The sequence below is a fragment of the Plasmodium brasilianum genome, chromosome 7 (assembly GCF_023973825.1).
Source record: "Plasmodium brasilianum strain Bolivian I chromosome 7, whole genome shotgun sequence".
Lineage (NCBI taxonomy): Eukaryota > Apicomplexa > Aconoidasida > Haemosporida > Plasmodiidae > Plasmodium > Plasmodium brasilianum.
The window spans coordinates 1,206,586-1,230,955 of record NC_090120.1 but is presented as its reverse complement, the minus strand read 5'-3'; the positions used below and the strand labels follow the sequence as shown (position 1 = coordinate 1,230,955).

The 24,370-nt window shown below is 27.8% G+C and overlaps 5 protein-coding genes across 5 annotated transcripts; 2 read left to right on the top strand and 3 right to left on the bottom strand.

Annotated features, from left to right (window-relative positions):
- Window positions 1-35: 35 nt before the first annotated feature.
- On the top strand, window positions 36-10,427 carry MKS88_001984 (regulator of chromosome condensation-PP1-interacting protein; the record flags this gene model as incomplete). Its single annotated transcript, XM_067214958.1, has 1 exon — window positions 36-10,427. The coding sequence occupies one exon, from the start codon at window positions 36-38 to the stop codon at window positions 10,425-10,427; it is 10,392 nt and encodes a 3,463-aa protein (XP_067074284.1).
- Window positions 10,428-12,625: 2,198 nt separating this feature from the next.
- On the top strand, window positions 12,626-16,171 carry MKS88_001983 (TLD domain-containing protein; the record flags this gene model as incomplete). Its single annotated transcript, XM_067214957.1, has 2 exons — window positions 12,626-12,721; window positions 13,196-16,171. The coding sequence occupies 2 exons, from the start codon at window positions 12,626-12,628 to the stop codon at window positions 16,169-16,171; spliced, it is 3,072 nt and encodes a 1,023-aa protein (XP_067074283.1).
- Window positions 16,172-17,496: 1,325 nt separating this feature from the next.
- On the bottom strand, window positions 17,497-18,228 carry MKS88_001982 (pyridoxal phosphate homeostasis protein; the record flags this gene model as incomplete). Its single annotated transcript, XM_067214956.1, has 1 exon — window positions 17,497-18,228. One exon carries the CDS (start codon window positions 18,226-18,228, stop codon window positions 17,497-17,499), a length of 732 nt encoding a protein of 243 aa, XP_067074282.1.
- Window positions 18,229-19,644: 1,416 nt separating this feature from the next.
- MKS88_001981 (dolichyl-diphosphooligosaccharide--protein glycosyltransferase subunit WBP1) lies at window positions 19,645-21,165 on the bottom strand (the record flags this gene model as incomplete). The annotated part of the gene is made up of 1 exon (XM_067214955.1): window positions 19,645-21,165. One exon carries the CDS (start codon window positions 21,163-21,165, stop codon window positions 19,645-19,647), a length of 1,521 nt encoding a protein of 506 aa, XP_067074281.1.
- Window positions 21,166-22,562: 1,397 nt separating this feature from the next.
- Window positions 22,563-23,966, bottom strand: MKS88_001980 (major facilitator superfamily domain-containing protein; the record flags this gene model as incomplete). Its single annotated transcript, XM_067214954.1, has 1 exon — window positions 22,563-23,966. The coding sequence occupies one exon, from the start codon at window positions 23,964-23,966 to the stop codon at window positions 22,563-22,565; it is 1,404 nt and encodes a 467-aa protein (XP_067074280.1).
- Window positions 23,967-24,370: the final 404 nt, after the last annotated feature.

Below are 24,370 nucleotides of genomic sequence, written 5' to 3'. Positions count from 1 at the left end.
TATGAAAAAACGGCTACAGAAAAAGTTGGGGTAAAATGGCGTCAAACGAAAAACATGGTAGTATAATTCATGTATTTGTTATAAATGATCTTAAAAATAGTAAAAGGAAAAGGAATGAAAGTTCAACATATGTAGAGAAAGATGCAGAGAGAGAAAATGAAGAAGGGAAAGAAGAAGGGAAAGAAGAAGGAGAAGGAGAAAAAAAAGAAGAAAAGTGCTCCGGAATAAATACTGATAAAAAGAAGCAAAATGAAGACGCGAATAATTCAAATTGCACTAATTTTAATAAACAGAAAAAAGATAAGAAAGATGAAATGATAACTCATAAAATATTTTATCCACAAGTAAAGATAGCTAAGGTAAGTTGTGGAAAATCTATTATAGGTTTCTTATCAGTAGTGGGTAAAATTTATTGTTGGCGTATAAATAATTTCAACGATTTTGATAAAAACGTCCCCTACTTATTATCAGATGGATTGTTAAAGAATAAAATTATACATGATGTGAGTAGTGGGTATCACCACATTTCTTTTATTTCAAAAGAAGGAGAATTGTTTACTTATGGAGATAATACATATGGTCAATTAGGAAATAATACAGTGTCAAGTGAAAAAGAGGTACCCTATTCATCGGGGGTTCCAGATAATGATTGTGCATTTAACCGTATAGGCAAGGTTACCAGCGGAAGCAGTGCAAACAGTGGAAAAGAACAGAATTTGAAAAGGTACAGTGTCCACAAAGTAGACGTTGAAAATAATATAGTTAAATGCGTGTATTGTTCAGAAAAGTATACCTTATACATAACCATTGATGGATTATTATACGGCTTTGGTATAATAAATGAGCATTTTATAAAAAGCAAAATAAATAGAAATAAAATAAATAGAATTTTATCAAAACCTCATCTTATACATACTAATAATATAGCTTTTAAAAAATTATCTATTGGTACAAATTTCATATTAGGCATAAATTTTAATAATTTTGTTTATTCATGGGGAGATAACACAAATAATGCTTTAGGGCATAACAACTGCATAGAATGTCTTGAACCCAGAAAAATTGAGGGTCTAATAAACGTTACTTTAGTTAGTGCAGGTAAAATTAGTTTATGTAAAACACTAGAGGAAGACATATATATATGGGGGGGGAATTATGGGAAAACACCCAGTTTAATTAAGAACAAATTTGATGATATGCATATTAATACTAATTTTATTATCGGTTTATGTGAAAAGAAAAATATATGGGTTAAAAACATTGATCAGTTGTCTCATGGCTATTATATAAATAATATAAAAATAGGTCTACTCAGTTCATACGAAAACTTAATTATCGGTGTAGAGAACTATGAACACGATGTTCAAAGGAAAAAGTCAAACGAGATAAAGGACACAAATGAACATACTAAGTCAATTGACGACCTTCTAAATGATGGCAGAAAGCAGGTAGGCACTATTACTGCATCAAGTGCTGAAACAGGCCCCATAGATCTTGTTAGTAGTACTAGAAGTGTTAAAACTGATAGCACTGTTAGCATTGTTAGCATTGTGAACGGTAGTTCAACTAGTGGTAACGGCAATGATATTAACAGTGGTAATGGCAATGATATTAAAAGTGGTAATGGCAATGATATTAACAGTGATAATGGCAATGGTAGTGGTAACGGTAATGATATTAACAGTGGTAACGGCAATGATATTAACAGTGGTAACGGCAATGATATTAACAGTGATAATGGCAATGGTAGTGGCGATGGCAGTGGTAATGGCAGTTATGATGCTCTTGCCGATTTGGCGAACAACATAAACACACTGAACGGCTACCTCGGTCAGAATAAGCTTACCGAGTTTGATAAGAAGGGAAGCAAAAATTACACATCTTTGGAAGAATATAATGTCGTTGTTGAGGAGGAGGAGGAGCGCGACGAAAATCGTATGAACAAGTCAGGTAATAATTACAGTCATAACGAAGAAATTAAAAAAAATAATAAAACTATTTATAATTATGAGTATAATAGGAAGAGAGCAACAGCAGAATACACTATACGTGATGAGGGGGAAGCTGCTATAGTAGAGAAAATATCATGCTCTAATAATAGCGATAGAGTTAATACACTATCACATGATGACACAAATAGTGGTATAATAAATGATAGCACGGGCAAAGGTAGTAATAAGGGGGAGAAGGTAGCACACAAGGAAGAGTCTAGGAGTAGTATCCCACTGCTGAATGTTGAGAAATGCTCAATGATTAGAAATATTGGTAATGTTGGCAGTGTTGGCAGTGTTGGCAGTGTTGACAGTGTTGGCAGTGTTGGAAGTGTTGGTAGTGTTGGCAGTGTTGGCAGTGTTGGCAGTATAACCAAAGAAGCAAAGAAGCAGTGCTTAGATGAGACTATCGTGGGGGAGGGAAGTATTGGTAATGATGGTAGCATCAACCGCAGCAGTGGCGATAGAAGCATAATTAACACCGTAAACGGCTTATTGAGCGGAGAAGGGGGGAGTGCAGAAGGCAGAGATGAAAGGAACGAAAATGCGGATAGAAGCAACATGTGTAAAGCAACGAAAATGGGCTGCCATGATGGGATAAGCTGTTCAAATGATGTTCATACAGTAGTAGATAACAACCATTGTCGGATTGTAAAATACAACGATAAGGATGAAGATAACGATTATGATAAATGTGATGATAATCATGGCGATAACGATGAAGATAATCATGGCGATAACGATGAAGATAATCTTGGCGATAACGATGAAGATAATCTTGGCGATAACGATGAAGATAATCTTGGCGATAACGATGAAGATAATCATGGCGATAACGATGAAGATAACCACAATGGCAATCATGACGACGATGATGACGATAACAATGATGTGTATAGGTTACACACGGAAAACGATTCCTCGGATAATATTAGGCAAAGAGAAGATATGGAAGAGGACGAATATTATAATGATGAATATGACGAAGATGATGATTTTTTGGCTACTAACTTTTACGGGGAACGACCTAGTAGTAGTATGAAAAATCATAAAAATGTTATCATAATTAATAATAGAGGAAATGAAAAAGATTTATATAATATCAAATCGTCTTTAAAAAAATTTCCTAGTAGTGAAGGAATTAAAAAAACAGTGTCCTTTTCAAACTATGTATATGATTTGGCTAAAAATAATTACGAATTGATAAACTTGAATTCGAACGATGAAGATAGTGCATCTGAGAGGGAAGATCAAGGGGGAAAAGAGGAAGGGGAGGAAGAGAACAAGAAGAAAGGAAATAGGGATACAAACGTAGAAGAAGCAGAGAAACTGGAAGAAGAAGAACGGGAGGAAGAGGAACGGGAGGAAGAGGAACTCGAGTTAGACAGGGGACAAAGGTACCAATTCCAGAAGCATGAAGAGAAGGAAAAATCGAAAAACTCGGTGAGCACTAGTAATAACTACCATATTCTTAACAGTCATTATGATGAGAAAACACAAAATATTAAAGAAGAAGATGACATATTATATTTTAACATGCAAAAAAATTGTAATAATTATAATGATTATTACAGAAAAAAAAGTGTTCATAAAGAGAAGTCAAATGTTATAGAAACTTTTAAAAATATATCAAAGGAGGAAGTAATTACAATAAATAACATACACAATACTATCAATTTTGATGAATCGGATAATGAGTATATAAACAGTGATATATATAACAAAAAAGTAAGCCTTATTAATGGGGAACTGTTACACTATCAAACTGACAACACACTAACACGGGTGCAAGATAACGTTAAACAGACTTGTGCTTATCATTATGGGGAGGTTAGAGAACGGGAAGGGAAAAAGGAACAGAAGGAGGAGAAGAATAAGAGGGTAACGAAGGAGGAGGAGAAAGGAATGACAAAGGGACACGTGGGAAAAGACGGGGAAGAAGAACAGAAAAACTCAGAGGGGAAAATAACAACAGTAACTAATAAAAATAATGAGGAGAGTAGAATATTAGACAGTAATATATCAGCAGAAATGTCTACTGAGAAGGAGGAAGGAAAAAATAATAGCACGAAAAGTGAAAGAGAAGAATATGAAAAAGAGGGGAAATGTGGGGGAGTGGAAAACTGCGAGTCTCTGCATAATTATGAAAAATCAAAAGGCGAAATGGAAAAGAAAGGAATGGAAGAAAAAAAATTTGTGTATAAAAAGATGAATGAATGTAACATTAGTTTAAATAAATTGCATAAGGGTTCTGACTTTGTAAAATTCAATAGTGAACGAAATACGGATGACGACAAAAGAGATGCACCTGTGAAGAGTAAACATGGTTATAGCATAATGAAAAGGTTAATTAACACGAACCATCCTATTATCAGTGTCATTAACAATAATAGAAGTTATTGTCTAGGGAATGATAACATGAGTTATGAAAATGTGCAGATAGAAAACAAAGAAAAAGGTGAAATTTTGGAGGATATCAAGCTTTTTGAAGATAAAGAGAATAGGAATAGTAGTACTACAAAAAATACGTTCAGCTGTGTTAAGGCGAATGATACGTATGATAATGTTGAGCATCCGAGCAAATACAGGTCTATGGATAATAGCACGTTTAGCGAGATGGTTAGCAGCATGCATAACGGCATGAATATAAGCATAAATAGCAGCATGAATAGCCGCGTAAATAGTAGGGTCCATTATTCAAAGACCCCCCCGAATGATGTTAAAGCTATGAAGCTTCAATCAAATGGAAGTAGAATTTTATTTGGTGAGCATACAAATATAAGGAGAAAAAAAAGGGGGGAAATGAAATGTAATAAATACTATTACCAAGACAGGAAGGAGTTCAAAATTATTTCGTGTTTGCGTAAGGGAGATGGAAGAATAAAAGAAAGAAAGAACCTTAAACTAAAGCATAGGATAAATAAAAAAATGAAAAATAGAACAAATAATAGAACAAATAATAGAACGAATAATAGAACAAATAATAGAACGAATAATAGAACAAATAATAGAACAAATAATAGAACAAGTGGTATATTTAAAGCTATAGCAACATGTAATAAGAACATGGATTTACCATATGGACATGAAGTACTACTAAGAAAGGAAAAAATGGACAATTTTAAAAAAAATGTTTCTTCCTTCAATTCTGCAAGTAGAAAAAGAGGGTATAATCATGGGGGGGTAAAGAAATGTAAGCTATTTTTCGGCAAAGAAAAATCTTTTAGTGATGTTAGCGGTACCAGTGGAAGTAGTGATGGTGATCCTACCATCTGTGGTAGTATTCCCCCCTTCCATAATGCAGTTTTACAGCTCGATGAAAAAACTTGTGTGATAGAAAAGAGCAATAATAGTAATATAACACATACTAACGAGTTAAGGAGTAAAATCAGGAATGACTTGTTATCCATTGTGAGTTATAATGATGATGATAGCTGTGATGAATGTGCTAATTTTAGTGGATGTGATAAGGATGAACATATTTTTACTAATGACCGAAAATATTCGAGCAATAGTAACCATAGTATAAAAAGTTGTAGTATGAAAAGGAATTTAAGTGAAAGTAATTTAACAAAAATGAGAAAGTGCAAAGAAGGAAAGAAAAAAATTTTAGTTAGTAATAAAGATAAAATATTACGAAACAGCAAAAATGAAAATAGCGAATTGAGTAATACAAGTATATGCGTAAAAAATGATAAGAAAGAAACAAATAAAAAGATAACAAAGATATTACCCAATAAACAATTCTTTATGCCTTGTTTAGGGGTGAATAGTTTAAATAAAAGTTATGCACAAAGTAATAACAACAAGAAAAAAGAGAAACAAGAAATATGCACTTCAACATATATGAAAGAAAATGCATTCTCATCTAACATATGTAATTGTCTAAGTGATGATAAAAATGTTTCATCATCTCATAACATAGTAAAATCGCAAAATGTGGAATATTTTTCTGACTCAGGTAAAATTGCAAAAAATTGTGATCATTGTACAGGAAATTTTTTAAATACCTGTCCTGTTAATAATATTTTTGATACACCACACAAAGGTTGTAAGAATAGTTTTTATGTTAGTTGTAATGATAGTTATTATAATAGTCGTTATAATGACGGAGAGTATAAAACGGAAGAAGAAACATATAAAGTCAATTTCTCATCATTTGACGAAATGAAAAAAAAAAAAAAAAAAGAATTAGTCTTTTCATTACATCATGGAAAAGCTAATAATTTGTGTAAGAATGATCTTAATTCTGAATATGCTGAAAAAAATATAAATAATAAAACAAAATGCACATTAGGTAGTGTGTTGAAATTGAAAAAGTTAAACAAAAAGGAAAAAAATGTATGCATAAATTTGCCAAATGTTTTAAATACTTCTTTTGAAAAAAAAGGAGAAATCATAAAGTTGTCTCATCTTAATGTGAATCGTAGTAACACAAATGATAAAACGAAATGCTGCAGAGTCACAGAGAACAATATGTACGATAGTCAGGAAAATAAAACAAATCATATTTGCAATAAATTGGTAAAAAAAAAAAGAAATAAAATTATGAATGAACAAAAATCCCAGCATTTGAAACATTCTAGCGAATGTAAAATTGCGGGTCATTTGAAAAAAGAAAATATGAACAGTTCATGTTGTAACAAAAGAGAAATAAATGATAAATATGAGCTACATAAGAAAAGTGGTGAACCAAGTTCTATTATGAAAAAACGTAGTAAAGCATTGGTCGATCATACATTTGTCAATAAAATTGCTAAAGGAGTCAAACAAAAAGGAAGCGAAGTAGAATGTGTCTGTAATAGTAGTACTAGTAATAATAAACATAAAGCAGGTAATAAAAGAAGCGTGAATAGTAGTCCTAGCTTGGACTTGTTAACCACTGTTAACAAAGGGGACAACCAGCATTGCTCCAATAGCATAAATACAATAATGAAAAAAAAAAAAAAAAAAAAAAAAAATGAAACAAAAAAAATTGATAACATTCCAAGTATAGAGAAGAGTGAAATTATCGAAGAAAATGCAATTTGTTTAGAAAACATACACAAACAAAAATTGAAAAATGACAAAATGGTGCTCTTAAAAAAGCTGCAGCAAGAAATTAACTATATGAAAAATGATATATTAAGGGGAAAAAAGAACGTAGAAAAAAAGGAAACTATCCTCAATGTGAAAAAAGACGAGCAGAACAATTGGGAAGGTTTTTCCGATTGGATGGTGGATGGGTCTGCCGCTAAAACAGCAGATGGTTCTGTTTTCAAAATTGGGGATAGTATCGCGTGTGTTTTAAACCAAATGGTGGGGAAAGAAAAAAACATTTCACTTAATGTACCGAAATGTGAAAAAGACAAAAAAAAAAAAGATGATGAAATTGAGCAAAATATTTTGGTAAATATAAAAGAAAAAATGGAAAATAAGTTCAATCTGAAAAAAAAAAGACATAAAAAGTATGTGAAGCGAATTTCTAAAAGTATGAAAATTATTCTTAAGGAATATAATGACATCAAAAGGGAAAAGGAAGAAGTAGATAAAAAAAATGATTATTTAAAATTCATGTTAGAAAACACTGTTATAAAAACTAATGAAATGTTAAGAATAAATAAACAGTCTTTTCAGAATTATATAGATAAGATGCAGAAAGAAAATGTTTTCCTCAAAAAGGAATTAGACGAAGAATCACATCAACATCATTATGATTTACAGCAGTTAGTTAATAAAATAACAGATATGGAAAAAATAAAAGATTATATTGTCAATAAGAATGAAGAATGTAACAAGAAAATTATGTTTCTAACTGTACAATGTGATAAATTAAAAGAAAAAGAAGAGGAATTACATAAAATAGCTAATAATTATAAATTAAATTTAGAAAAAGAAAAAAAAAAAAAAAAATATATTTTAAAAAAAATTGAAAATTCAATTAAGGGAAGAGAAATAGATTATAACGAGTTAAAGCAAAAGCATCATGCTCTCCAATGTACTAATGATGAACTGTCCAAAAATAACACCGATCTAAAGGAAGAAATAGCTAAATTAAAAGGTCAGTTATGTGCTAAAGATAACATTATTAATAAAAGTATCGAAAAAATTAATGATTTGCATAGTAAACATGAATTATTAAAAAGCGAGTGCAGTAGTAATAAAACCATTGCACATGATGCTGTTACGAGGAGTGATAACAAATTATATGGTACAGAAGCACATGATAATCACGAGTATGATGGTCATGCATATGGCAGTCCTGTCTATATTTGTGAAGCCTTGGAGGAGTCATCTTATTTGGAAAAAATGAAGGTGGAACGAAATAAAATTTTAGATAAGGAAAAGGAGGTATTTTATGTCGAAGCGAAGGAAGAAGTAGTACTAGATGCAGATGTGAAAAAAGGAGGACGTAAAAAAAAGGGTCCTACGGACGACCAACTGACTAGCGAAAATGGAAAAAATAGCAGCATATGTGAAGATATATCAACAAATTTTTTAATTCTTTTAAAAAATGAACTCAGAAAAAACTGGGAGATTTATAGAGACAGTGATTCATCACTAGAATTGTTTTTGGAAGATTCTATTAAAGCAACTTTTGAAAATTTGGAAAACGGAAATGAGTCAAAGGAAAATGGTAAATTATGGGGTAAATTAATCGGTGTTCTCGAAAATTTTATGAACAGTCATACTAAAAATTACACTCAGAAGAAAACACAAAATAATGTATTCCATAACAACATTATGAATAACATTCTTACGAACGAGTCACGGGAGACGGATGATAGTACGAATGATAGAACAAACGACAATACAGTTAACTACACGAACAACGAAGATGAGGTAGACGTACACAAACAAACAAAAGATGTGTTAACTGAGGGAAATTTAAATAGCAGCAACAGTAATAATAGCAACAATTACAAAAACAACATTAACAAAGGTAATAATAAAAACTGTAATAATAACAAAGGTAATAATAACAAAGGTAATAATAACAACGATAATAATATCAACGGTAATGATATCAACGGTAATAATATCAACGGTAATAATATCAACGGTAATAATATCAACGGTAATAATAAAAACTGTAACATCGATTATTTAAAAAATGAAAAACTTAAAAAAACCGTCATGGAACAAATGGAAGAAATACTGTCGTCCTTGCAAAAAATAAAAGGAAATAACACATACGAGGAAAAAATGAATAAAAAAAATTGTGAAGAAAAAAACCATATAATAAATTATGAACAGGTCAGCACTAAAAAGAGTATCAATGAAATGTCGTCACGTGCGAGTGAGGATAGTTCACTAAGGAACTTCCTTCATAAAAAAAATGTGATTGTAAACGTGAACAGAAACGTGAACAAAAATGTCAACAAAGGCGCGAACGAAAATATTAACAAAAACGTGAACGAAAATGTCAACAAAAGCGCGAACGAAAATGTCAACAATTACGTGCAGAAGAGTATGAACAGTGCATGCAAAAATGACCAATTTCAAAATGAAGGGAAAATTTTTTTAAAAAAGAAAACAGATAATAATAGTCAGAAAAAATTAAAAGAAATGTCCATTCTCGTTGATAACACACAAGTGATTACATATCCAGAAAGACGTAAAATTATTGAAACAAAAGAACTCAATAAAAACAATAAAATGAAAAATAAGGGTGAAGATAATGCAGAAATGTGTGTAGATGAAGATGTGAAGAAAGAAGGCCAATACGAGAATAGCGTCAAGGCAATAGAAAAGTGTGTGAGAAAAAAAAATAAAAAAAATAAATGCGCTGATAACAGTGATACTAATGACAGTAGTAAAAGTGAAAATAATAACGCTAATAATTATGACGATAATAATTATGACGATAATAATTATGACGATAATAATTATGACGATAATAATTATGACGATAATAATTATGACGATGATAATTATGACGATGATAATAATAAAGCTGAAAATTATGATAGCGATAATAAAAAGGATAATCTGGATTATTCCGACAAACCATATTTAAAAACAGAAATTACAGATTTGAAAATGAATGGTGTAACAGGAAAGAATTTAAAAGGACACTCAAAATACTACGCAAATGTAAGGAGTACAACAGGATTTAATTCTTCTTCAGTATGTAACAATGGCATGCAGCAGATGAACACATGCGATCCTTTGAAGGACGAGAGTAAAAGCAATAAAAGTACATTGGAAAAAAAAACATATTTAAAAGAAATCGATAATGACAATTTTTTGTCATTACATCAATATAAAGATATTACAAAAAATAAAAATGAAAAGTTTCAACAAGTGGCAATGCTCAAGGATGCAATTATTAAAGAAAAAAAGAATACTAGTAATGATATAAAAAATACAAAAGAAATAAACTCAAATGGTTTAAAAAATCAAGAAGGCATGAATAGCATCTCAAAAAAAAAAAAAAATCATTCAATGAAATGATAGATAATATTTTTGACACATCAATTGACCATTCATGTTCAGTCAATGAAAATATGATAAATATTCAAAATTTAATTGAGAATAATATTAAAAACATTTTTAGTGCTCAAGATACATAAAATTGTTGTGTAAACAAATTACCAAAATATAGGAAGCTTTTTTGTGCGTTACACGGACCTAATGCAAATAAATAAAAATTCAAGAAGTTTATGCAATTTATACAGTTCAATGAATACCAGAGTAGGGTACTTTTTTGCCACTATTTTTTTAACATTTTTGCCACATTTTTTTGTTATTCTTAAAAAATAATATAAATTTTTAAAGTGTAAAAATTAATTTTGTTCTATTTTATTTTTTTTTTTTTTCCCAGTTCTTTTTGTAATATGATGAAGAGAAATAAAAGAATTACAACATCAAAAAAAAAAAATTCTGTTACAATATTTTCCTTTAAAAACTACATTTTTAGAACTATTTCTTTTTATAAAAAACAAACATTTGTAATTTTCAAAAATTTTCATTTATATTAAATTCCTTAACGAATTTTTTTTTTTTCGTCACACACAAAATTCGGTTCTGTCGTATAACCCATACAACAATTATGCAAAATTGATGTATACATACTTATATATATATATATACGTACAGTATATATGTATATTTATATATGTACATGTATATATGTAAATTTATAAATGAACATATATATATATATATATATATATATATATAATTACCATGGCATTTTTCCTTTAAAGTATATTATACTATATTATGGATACTCTTTTTTAAAAAATCAATGCGATTTGTTAACATTGCAGTTTAACTGTTTAATCCTTAAAAAGTAAAAACACTACAACACCTTTTTTTTATGCAGTTTTTTTTTTTTTTTTTTTTATTTCATTAAAATGCAACAGTAGTAAAAAATATCCTTTTGAATTTTTTTTTTTTTTTTTTCCATTTTATTTTTAGTAATTGTATTTCCTAATAAATGGTTAATTTTTAAGTTTTCTTAATTTTTAATTTTTTTTTTTTTTTATCCTTTTAAATGATTTTAAATCAGTATGATAATATAATTTAAGTGTAAAGAGTAAAATTTCATTTAAAAGGTTGTATTTTTTGTTTTTAATTACACAAAAACTTGAGAAATTATAAGTACGTTTATATGTATATATATTTTAAATGTATGTATACAAAATATACGAATATGAACTAAAACAGGTTAAATAGTTTAAACAAATATGCAATATTAACCCTTTCTACTGATTTTTGTTTGTTTATTTGTTTATTTGTTTGGGTTTTTGCTTATTTGTTTGGGTTTTTGCTTATTTGTTTGGGTTTTTGCTTATTTGTTTGGGTGTTTGCTTATTTGTTTGGGTGTTTGCTTATTTGTTTGGGTTTTTGCTTATTTGTTTGGGTGTTTGCTTATTTGTTTGTCTGTCTGTTTTTTTTATTTTTTTTTTACGATTATTATTATCATTATCATTATTATAACTATAATTATCATTATCATTATTATAATTATCATTATTATAATTATCATTATTATTATCTTCATTATTATTACCATCATTATTATTATTATCATTATTATTGTTATCATTATTATAATAACTATTATTATTATTATTATTATTTTTTTTTTTTTTTTTTTTTAAACTATTTAAATCAATTTAAAGCAATTTAAACAAGAAAATATTTATAATTTTTTTTTAATATTTTATAGAGCATATAAAATTTCAAATAAAATAAGACACCTTTAAAAATATGTACATATAATTACAAATTAATTTAAGAGTTTTTTTCCTTTTTACGATTTACGTCCAAATATTTTTCATTACATTTACATTTATTTTACTTTCATTTATTTTTTGTAATTTTATTTAATAAATTTTATGCATTTTAAATTGATTTATTCCAGTTAATTCCAGTTAATTCCTGTTAATTCCAGTTCATTTCAGTTCATTTCAGTTCACTTTAGTTAATTTTAGTTAATTTTAGTTTATTTTATTTTAATTTATTTTTTTTTTCCTTTTTAAAGTTACTATTGAAATAGTTTTTAACTTTTATGTATAATTGTTTTCTTGTGAAAACGCAGAAATAATAATATTATTTTTTTTACTTTAAATTTCAATTTGTGTTTTTACAAAATTTCATAAAAAGAATGTCAATGAAAAATGTAATAAATTAAACAAGAAACAATGGATGAAAATCAAACAAAAAATAAAATAAAAGTGTTAAACGTTTTCCAGAATGAAGGCATAACAGAAAAATTGCAATATTCCAATAAATTTGAAGTAGGAAAATGGATATTATACACAATTAAAAAATAAAAAAAAAAAATATTTATTAATGAACTTTTGATTATATAGACCATATACTTTTTATGACTTGTACATAATTTTTTATTTTATTTTATTTTAGTTTACATTATTATTATTATTATTATTATTATTATAATTTTATATTTTTTTTCTTTCCATTATTACGCATATGTAACAATTTTGAGTATTTAAAGTTGTCCATTCGTCCAATTTACTGCCAGCATATTACAAATGAGTTATTTTTCAGTCTGTGTGCAACGTATCTGTGTGTATATATGTGATCTCGTTTTAAATTTGTCCTTGCCTGTTCATATATGCACACATACATGTATGTATTTACACACGTACGTATATAAATACATATACACACGAATATATATACATTTAAACACACATATATATATATATTTTTTTTTTCCCCCTCCCTCTTCCCCATATTTTGGCTAGTTCGAAAAAGGAATAATACGCAATGCAATAGTTTCAACGAACATAAATAAATACACGAAACTGGAGGATAAGGATAAAGAGAGAAAAAATTGTATTTTATTTCGAGAACAGTGTGAATATTGTTTAACTAATTTTTCCATAAGTGGTCACCTAATTTTAACAAAAGAATCTTTATTATTTGAGCCTGATTTGAGAGATAAAAATGTAATTAAGGATGGATTTGGAACATATCAAATATTTATTGATTTATATGATATTTATGAATGTGCTCATATTGTTGTGCCAACAAAAGATACTTACTTATGTAATAATGAAGACACATGTGGTTTTATTCAAGTTTTATTAAAAAGTATTTATAGTAGAATGTGCAATGATTCTTTAAGTAAACGAAATAGTACTAACAAGTTATATAACATTAATAGTAATGAAGGAAATAATAATATGGATGAAATAAATAAACAAAAAAGTATATCATACTATAAATATATAAGCAAAAGTTTATCTTACGTATTTAATTTAGCCAATCCGTTAGTTCAAAATATATCATTGAAAGATTATAAAAATAATCAAATTGAAGAAACGAATTTTTCTACAGATATATCAAAGCAAAGTGAAAATAATGACAACGAAAAGATGGAGCATGAAAAGGGTGAAAGGGGTGAAAGGGATGAAAGGGATGAAAAGAATGAACTAATGAAAAGGAAAAAAAATAATTTCCATAATTTTGATATCACATCACCGAAGAATAATATTGTTGACCATTTACAAGATAGCGATTTAAAAATTTATCAAAAAATTAATGAAACTGATTATAGTAAGGTCATTTCTTCTCATCCAAGTATAACATATAAAAATAATTTAAATTTAGCTAATTCTAATTACTCCTTTAGGGATGAAGATAATTCAATCGTATTTGGAAAAACAAAAAGAAGATTATCGAATATAACCAAAGAGATTAAATCAAAAGGAGAGACGATTACTGCAATGGAAGAAGATATAAATAAAGATGATGAAGAAAATACATCTAGCGCAAGTGGAATATATTTAAAAAACGACCCATATAAGCAGCCAATCACAGTTAATATTAACGAATCTATTATAAACGAAGCTAGTGGTAACGACGTTAGCTTTAATAAAAATTTTAGTAAAAAACCATATCCTGAGGAAAACGATATGAAGAGAGCATCCGGAAAAAATGGCCACTCTATTGAAAATAATAAAAATGATGAAAGTGATATATATAATAGAAGTGGTAAAAAAAATACAGACACGATGAAGAGAGAAGAAAGTAGCAATATTCTGAACGCATCACAACCCTCGTATTCCAATAGATTAAAAAATATTTCCTTTGAGCTTCATAATAAGAGCATGAACAATGCATTGCATAATTATACTAATATAAATGATCATTTTAGCAATAAATTGGATGACCATTTAGAGAATGGTGAGTTAATGAAACGAGTACATAAGAAATATGAAGAGAAAAGTTTTATACTATTTAGATTTTTTAATAATAATAAGGCATATGAAACAACTACAAAAATAATAAAAGAGATAGATGAAGTAAGAAAGTCAGAGAATAAAATAAAAAAGACAATCACATCAGTACCATTCACATCGAACGAATTGTTAAGAAGTATTATTGAACAATCGTTAATTGCTAAGGAATCCAAAAAAAAATTGCAAAGAACGAATTCAATGAATGATATGAAAGATTTAAAATATTTAGACTTAACACCAAAATTGGAGTATATTAGCGGTTCTGTAAAGTTATTAAGTAAAGAAATGACCAAACAAATCAATTATTATTTACCACCTACCTTGAGCATTAAAATATGGAAATTGGCTTTTTGCTCAAGCATACATGGAGTATCCTTAAAAACATTATATAGAAGTGTTCTGAATAAAGGATGTGTAATATTGCTAATATGTGATATGGATAATGTTTTGTTTGGATGTTTTTTAGACAAATTACATTGTGATAATTGTTATTACGGGTCAGGAGAAAATTTTTTATTTACTTTCAAAAATTCATGTAATAAATTAAAAGATGGAAAAATAAAAAAAGTAAAAGAAGTTGATTGTAGTAGTACATATAATAGAAGCTCAGATAATTTATATACATCGGACGAAAATATGGAGTGTACAAAAAGGGAAAATACGTCCATAGAAACTAATGATATTAAAGTGTTCAATAATAATTCGTATTGTACAAATACACATGAAAAACTGTCATGCGATTTTGAAGATAATACACAGGAATTAACAAAAGGTTATTGTAATGAAGCAAGTGATGAACCTAGAGCTACTGTATATATAAATACATCCAAAACGTATATACACGATTATAATTATGATGGTGTAAGTTCATCTAAAGAAATTAGCAGTTTTAAAGCAAAAACCATAAATGAGGAGAAATTTAACTCATTCATGCATCAAAAAAATGATGAATTTTGCGATATTTCCACTCCGGATGTGGATAAATTGGAGCTAAACGAGCAGAACGACAGTAGCAGTAGTAACAAAAACTGTAAAAATGACTATTCTATAAATAATAATTGTGGAGATAATAATAAATGCGGTGGTAATAGTAACTGCGGTGGTAATAGTAACTGCGGTGGTAATAGTAACTGCGGTGGTAATAGTAACTGCGGTGGTAATAGTAACTGCGGTGGTAATAGTAACTGTGGTGGTAATAGTAACTGCGGTGGTAATAGTAACTGTGGAAGTAATAAAAAAAGTGGTGAGGGCATTTCAATTCAAGTGTATTCATGGACAAGTAGAAATAGTTATTTTGTGTACTCAGATGAGAGATCAATAACAATTGGGGGTGGAGATAACTATGCTTTAGTTATTAATGATGACTTATGCAAAGGTCAGACCAACAAAAGTAATACATATGATAACGATTTATTAACGCATGACGATGAATTTGAAATTCAATTTTTACAGCTATGGATATTTGATGACACTTAGTATAAGTTGCAAAAATAGGGGCCAAAAAATAGAAAGCACAGGAAGGGACCATATATTATATTTCTTTCTCTACCTATGTATGTAGCTATTATTTGATTTATTTGACAAGATGATGGACTTCATTAGCAAATCATTTGGATGATTCTTCTTTAGATGGATAACTAACACGACGTAGTTGGCACGTGTAGTTAATATAGCAAACAAAATATATACATATGTGTATATATATATATGTATATACATACACACATGTTTACATTATATGTATTTATTTGAATTTTTTATTCGTATATATAATGCGAGTTACCTATTATATTTTTTGTTCGGCTATCCTTATAAAATGATTATTATATGTGAATACCTATTTTTAAATATTTCATTTTTATTTTTTCTTTTCTTTTTTCTTCATTTTCGTTTTATGTATATTTTCCAAATTTTTTATAATACTATGAAAAAAACGGAAGAAGGCAAATATTTTTATTTATTATTATATTTTTTTTTTTTTTTTTTTTTGTTAATAACGTAAGCCTCTTAAATTTTACCATTTAAATATGCATTTATTATTTCGTTTTATGCCACTTAAATTTTACTATTTAAGTAAGCATTTATTATTTCGTTTTCCTTTTTTTTAATTTATAAATTTTATGTTTAGTGAACATAAAAAAAAAAAACAAAGGAAACAATTTTATTAATTCGTAAATATTTAAAAAATTAATAACAAAAAAGAAAAAGAAGATAATTGAAATTGAAAATGAAATGAAGGGAAAAGAATAGCACTATTGTAAAGTTGTAATAACGAATAAAAAATATTTAAAAATTATATACATTTCCCAATTCAAGCCAAATACAGATGATATCCGAATGTGCACACATGTGTAATATAAGCGCATGTATGTACATATGAATATATATATATATATATATATATATATATATATATACATACACGCATTACATATATGCACATACGTACATATTCACCTATCCACATATTCAACCTATCCACATATTCAACCAATCCACATATTCAACCAATCCACATATTCAACCTATCCACATATTCAACCTATCCATATATTCAACCTCTCCTCATATTAAACCTATACACATGTCCACGCACACACACATTGTAGATACGAATAGCGGTAATTGATACCTAAAATACATGAACAAGTCAGAAAAAAAAAAAAAAATTAACTGAAAAATTACTCAAAGTTAAATGCGAAATAACCACAAATTCAGAGAATAATAAATGCAAATTGAGTGAAGGTTAACTACAAATTAAGCACAAAATAATCGCAAATTAAGTCAAAAATAATAGCAAATTAGCTGAAAATTGCTCGTCCAACCCTTAGATGAGTTGCATGATGCTTAATGGCTAGCTCAAAATCACCAGACATTCCCATACTCATATGAAATTTTTTATTCTGAAAATAATTACTTACAATTTGATTATTTAAAAGTCTCTTTCTTATATTATTTAAAATAATAAATGAATTTTCTCGTGTATTTATTTCTAAGGAAGATATAGTCATTAACCCTTTAAATATTAAGAAATTGCAGTTGGTAATAATGTATACAATGGTATTTTCAATATCCTCATAATTATTATGTAACATTCCTGTCTTATTTGGATCATCAGCAGTTTTAATTTGTATCAGTACACGAATTTTTTTTAAATTATCACTATTATTCTGTTCATTTTCATTCATAATTTTTAAATAATTATTTAATAACATTGCTTTTTTTTGTTTATCTAATGATTCAATCATATACAAATTTTTTATATTTAAAACATATTTACATTTTTTTGATTGTAAATTACCTATGAAATGCCATTTTATTGTACCTGGTAACTGTTCAGATTTTTCTGCTAAAACATCAATAGAGTTTTCCCCGAAATGGTATTTTTTATCATAGGTGTGAATGTTGTTTATTTCCTCTATTCCTACATTCTTAGTTACTATTAATATTTTTGGTGGGCTAACAACAGAATAATTATCACATATTGCTTTTATCTTATTTTCCAGTTCCTTTAAATTGTTTAAGTATTTCATTACTGCACAGTGTTCATTTAAAATACCAAAAATATAAAATAAAATAAAAAAATAAAAACATAAAACTGAAACGTAAAATTAATGTGTGAAATTAAAACGTAAAACAGACTTCAAATTAAATCTTCAAATTAAATCTTCAAATTAAATCTTCAAATTAAAACTTCAAATTAAATCTTCAAATTAAATCTTCAAATTAAAACTTCAAATTATAACTTCAAATTGTAACTTCAAAATGAAACTTCAATTTTGTCTTGCGTTCCTGATGTCGGATAAAAAAATATACAAACCGCAAATAATAAAAAAATATACAAACCGCAAATATTAAAAAAATATACAAACCGCAAATATTAAAAAAATATACAAACCGCAAATATTAAAAAAATATACAAACCGCAAATAATAAAAATATATACAAACCGCCAGTTTAGCAAGGAGAATTACGATTCTTTTGAACTGTCAAATTCGATGTGATAAGATGTTTTAAAATTGTACGAAAATTTTATTAAATCGGTTCAAAACGAAATGCACTCTAAATTATTTATGCATTAATTATGGAATGGAGTAAACTCAAAAGGACAAATTAAGTTAATTTTGTACAAGTTATACATAATGTGTATACATACGTACATTCATGCGTACTTACATACACACGTACATTCATGCGTACTTACCTACACACGTACATACATACGTACATTCATACATATGTACATATATGCATACATAAATGTATATGTACATGAATTCTTGCGTGTGTTATATGTGCATTTTTTACCCATCTTTAATTGAACAATTTTTCCGCGCATAAATGTTAAACATATTATGATTCTGCAAACGCACTATTTTACAATGAAATCAAATATGAACATTAAAAAAAATTGTTACCACAAAAAAAATAAAAATAGAAAAAACCAAAAAGAAAAAAAAAAAGAAAAAAGAAAAAAAAAAAAAAAAAAAAAAAAAAAAAAATAGATAAAATGGATAAAATAGATAAAATACAAAATATAGAAAAGTAAAAAATTGAAAGAATATAATTGAAAAAAAAAAAAAATTTGCTAACCAGTGGCAGCCTTTTAATAAAGAAATAAATTGGAACGCCTATGTTAAAATGGGTGGGAGAAAAAATAATCATCAGTGTGCACATCTGTGTACATAGTATATATATATATATATATGTAATGCATATTCATATGTGGAATATTTAAAAATAAAGTATAGAACAAAAGTGAAAAACAGCCGTAATATGTCAGTGCGAGCTATGAAACTGTATGTGGGAGTGCAACGACAAAGGTGTATGTATAAACAAGTACACATGTAAATATGTACATACGCACGTACCCACGTACACATATATTCTTCTACGTGCCATACGGACTCGTGAAACATTCTACTTATACCCATTTGTATGACAAATATTTAGGCCATTTTTTCTTTTTTTGCCTCCTCACTGGTACACCTCGAATCGTCAAACAAAATTATCAACGTGATAATAAAAAAGCAAAAGAGCGATAAATAAATGTAAAAATAGAAAGGATAATTTTTTAGTTTTACTTTTTTACTTTTATCATAATGTAAAAACGATCTAACAGGTATAAAATATTCCAAGTTTAAAATATTATATCCCTTTCTCAAATAATAAATATGTAATTTATAAACCCCATGTTCTTTTGGTAAATTTATATATTTGTAGTACGTTGGACTGTTGATATATTTATTTGTATAAAAAAATTTTCTTGTTATAATTTCCATTTTAATCAATTCAAATTGTATGTCATTTTCTTTATAAGGTATCCAATAACTGTTATTTAATTCATATAAATCAATAGATATAAGAACAGAATCATCTACAAAAAAATCCTTTTTTTCTTTATCTCCTTTTTTATATAATTTAAAATTATTATATCTTAAAATACCAGTCATTTTTAAATTCCACTGAATTATATTATCAGCAAATTTATAGTTATCTTTATTTAAACTAAAAAATAAGTCTGAAAATATATCAGAGGAGGAAGAAAAAATTAAACGAAAATTATTTTCTAATTGAATGGATGATACTAATAACAAATCTGTTCCTTGTTTTCGTTTTTTCATAATATTATCATTCTTATCATATAAGACACATGTTTTGGGGCATGTTAAAACGTTTAGATAATATTTGTTTTTTAACAAAACAGAATGTGCTGTTCCTTTGAATAATATACATTGTTTTCTCTTTTTTAATATGCTTACTATTATGGGCGTATTTTCTATTATTTCAGTTGAATAAAAAGCTTTTCCCACTTTTTCTTTCCCATCAAAATATCCTCTTTTTAATAATATACTATTAAAATTATCATAAACGTACGAGTTATTTCCATGCACATTTAGGTTCAGTTCATTTAGGAAATCACTTGCAATTTTTCCATTCACTCGATTTAGGCTTAAAAATATATGCTTCTTCTTTTCTATAAATGATTTTACATAATCAATATTTAATTTTGTAATGATATCGTCATCCAGGGTATCCAATATGATTACTAATCCGTCATACAAGGAGTGGTCTATTTTTCCGAATAACTCGCTTTCTCCGTTCTTTGTTTTTCCATTCACACAACCCACTGCTTTGCCATCCCCACCATCCAGTGCTTTACCATTCCTATCACTCGTGCTACCCTTATCAATGTGAACGACCTTTTTCACGTAGTTTCCTTCTTTCCCACTTAACAAACTTAAAAAGCTCTTGTGTGTTACTTCTAAATTAGTTATATTCGTTATTACCAATAATTTTTTCTGGCTAAACTGTTTCACATTATTTTTTATTTTCCCTTCAATGGATTTTTTGTCAGAGTCAACAATTTCTAATTTTATTTTTCCACATACATATGTTTTTATTATTATACTGGCAAATGAGAAAAGTATTAAAAAGAAGTAAGCGCTTATAATTTTTTTTTTTCTCATCGTATATTTCGGCCAAAGAAAATAAACAATCTCATTCTACGCATATCTTTTTACTAGAGAAAATTTTGCCATTTCTGAGAGCATTAACAGAAGAAAGTATTGTCAAGGATTTTATAAAAAAAAGATAAAGAAAAAAAAAAGGAGGCAAGATATAAATAATTTAAATTAGAGAATATTAAACCGACAAAATTAATAAAAACAATTCAAATATCATACATTCAAAGAAACTATAATTTGGAATATTTTCGGAACCTTAATATATAACTTGTTATCATCTCAACTGAGGGATCTACAAATGTATCTTACTCGGAAAGGTAACACCCAACTCGTGTTAAAACATGTTGGCATCATGTACTTATGCATTTATGTACATATGTATATATATATATTCATGCAATAGTATTATATGTATATTTATTTATGCCCAAAACATATTCTGCCTCATTAATGCCGAATGTTATCACTTTTTTTTTTTTTTTAACTTCAATTTTATTTATTTATTTTTTTTTTTTTTTTTGGCTAGATAAAATTTAAAATTAACAAAAGCAAAGAAGTGGAATTGAAAAAGATTAAATCGTAAGAGCATACATAAAAAGGATAAAAACATAAAATAAAATAGAGTAAAATTTAGCAAAACTGAGTAAAATGAAGTGAAAATAATATTAATGATAATCACAGCACACTGTGTAAAAGGGAAAAAGTATGAACTGAGCTCTTGGCGAGTAAAAATATGGATAATTAAAAATTGACTAAAAACAAAAAACTAAAAAAAAATGTTTGTTTTTTATGAAAGTTATTACAGCAGAAATGAAACATAAAATGGTATTAATAGACTTAAAAAAAGTCAAGTGATACAAAGGGTGAATGAAATGTGGGAGAAAAAGGAAAAGTAAAGGAGGGAACTCGTAAAAACATACAACTCAGAGACGTGTTCTCATACTGTGTTTAAGAATGTAAACATATATACGCATTTATATATGCACTTAGATATGTATTAACGCACGTAATGATGTGTGCACTCATGCATGGTGTGCGTGAGTATTTTTGTTTGTATACTTCGTCTATTTTCAGATTTGTGCTTTCATTTCATTTCCCCTTTTTGGTACCCATATATTTTTTAATGGTAATACTGAAATTTCGCTGTATTTTGTTTGATAAAATCCTTTCTCAGTTCGTGAGGTGGAAAAATCTGTTTGATGTTGTGGCTTAGGAATTCAAGGCGTCGTCATTTGTTTTTTCGATTAGTATTTGCCATCGCAGGAGCAGGCAGGTGAGTATATATTCATATGTGCATGTACATGTACATGCACATGTACATGCACACATATATATACACATGTATATACACATGTATACACTAATGTGGACCCACCTATTCGCAACACGGAGAGCTTGCTTCAGGCCTGCACTGAATCGTGCCTCTTGATGACCATGGAATCTTCTTCATAAAATGAGTTAAAAAACAAAATAGACAAAAGTAGCGATACGATAAATGTAATAAATAAGTAGCAATAATATTTCATGCTAAGGAATTCTAACAATATGGACATAATCAGAGCAGCAATAAAAAGAGAGCTATATGAACAGAAAGCGGCTACACTTTTACTCTCCTTGGGAAATAATTCATAAATATGAGTCCATAAAATATGTCCAAAGCCTAAGGATAAACCAGTAAAATATATTGTTATAGCTGCTGTTATTACAAGTTGATTGAAAACGTTCGTAAATTTTAAAAAGTATGAACCAACTATACAAACAGATGCTATAGTTTGTAGTAGAAGTCCAGTTATTAATAAATCCTTCTTTTGAAAACGATGTGATAGTACAGTGACTACAATAATAGAGCATATAGCATATAGGCATATAAATCCAGTAGAAATAAATGTGTTTGCCATTGTAGAGGAGAAAATTTTATAAAATAAGAACATCTTGTTAAAAAATAAAAAGGAGCCACTAAATGAGTATAAATGGCATAGAAGACATGATGTTAAAGATAATTTTCTTAAATCTTTATTTTTAAAAAAATCATATATGGCAATATCATTACCTAGTAAACTTACTTCTTCTGTTTTTTTATTAGTGTGGTATTCTTTCTTTTCATCAAAATTTTTTGAGTTAATTGTTGTTTTTAAGGTTTCAAATTTATCATATTTTTTCGATTCATATAGATGTAATGGTGTATCCATAGTAAATACAAAATGAAATAATATTAATGCTATTATACTGAATATGATAGGTAAACACATATGTGTCTTATATAATAATAAAAGTACTATACGATTAGTCTTTGGATTTGAAAATCGTATATTTTCATAACAAGCTCCAAATATATAACTAATTAATAATCCAATGGAAAAAAATACTTGAATAATATATCCATAATAATTTTGATCTTCTTTTGGAGAATATTCAAGTACATAAAAACATACAGTAACAACTGAGCATCCGATAGCTAATCCAAAAAAGGCTTGAGAAAATAATGTTATAATAACATGAGGTGACGTATAAAATGTTAATGTACTTCCAATAATAAATAAATAGTGTATAGCTAACATTAATTTCCTTCTGTTTGCGTTCTTAAAATATAAAGATATAAAACATCCCAAAAACCCACTAATATATATCATAAAATAAAATGTTGCAAAGTACCATTTCTCTTTTGGACATCCTCTGTACCCATGCGGGCATATCTTCATATCATCGATCAACATTTTTCTTGCCAAGCTTGTTGAAGACAGACACAGGCTACAGTTAAGGATAGCCAGACACGCGTTGAAAATAACTTTAGTTAGGTACATCATTTTGTCGAAATGGGGGTACGTACAATGTGTTCCTATAGTAGCTATATATATAACTGTCCTTTGCTATATTTGTAAATTTACGAGCCGTAAAACTACAGTACAACGCAAATAGGAAGCTCGTAACTTTTTACAAAAATTGTAAAAATAATTTTGTTTTTTCTGTTGTCTTTCTATGTCTTTCAACTTTCTTCTACGTCTCTCTATTTCTTTTAACTTCAACTTCTTCCCCCTTTTTTCTCTTTTTTTTTTCCAGCCAATTTGTTATTGCTTTTTTCTCCTTTGTGTTGTCTCGTCAATTTAAGGAGGCGAAATTAAGTGAAGCGAAAAATGAAATTAATCATCAAATATTGTATACATGCGTGTGTTATTTGTGCGTGGATGTATATATATGTATATGTATATGT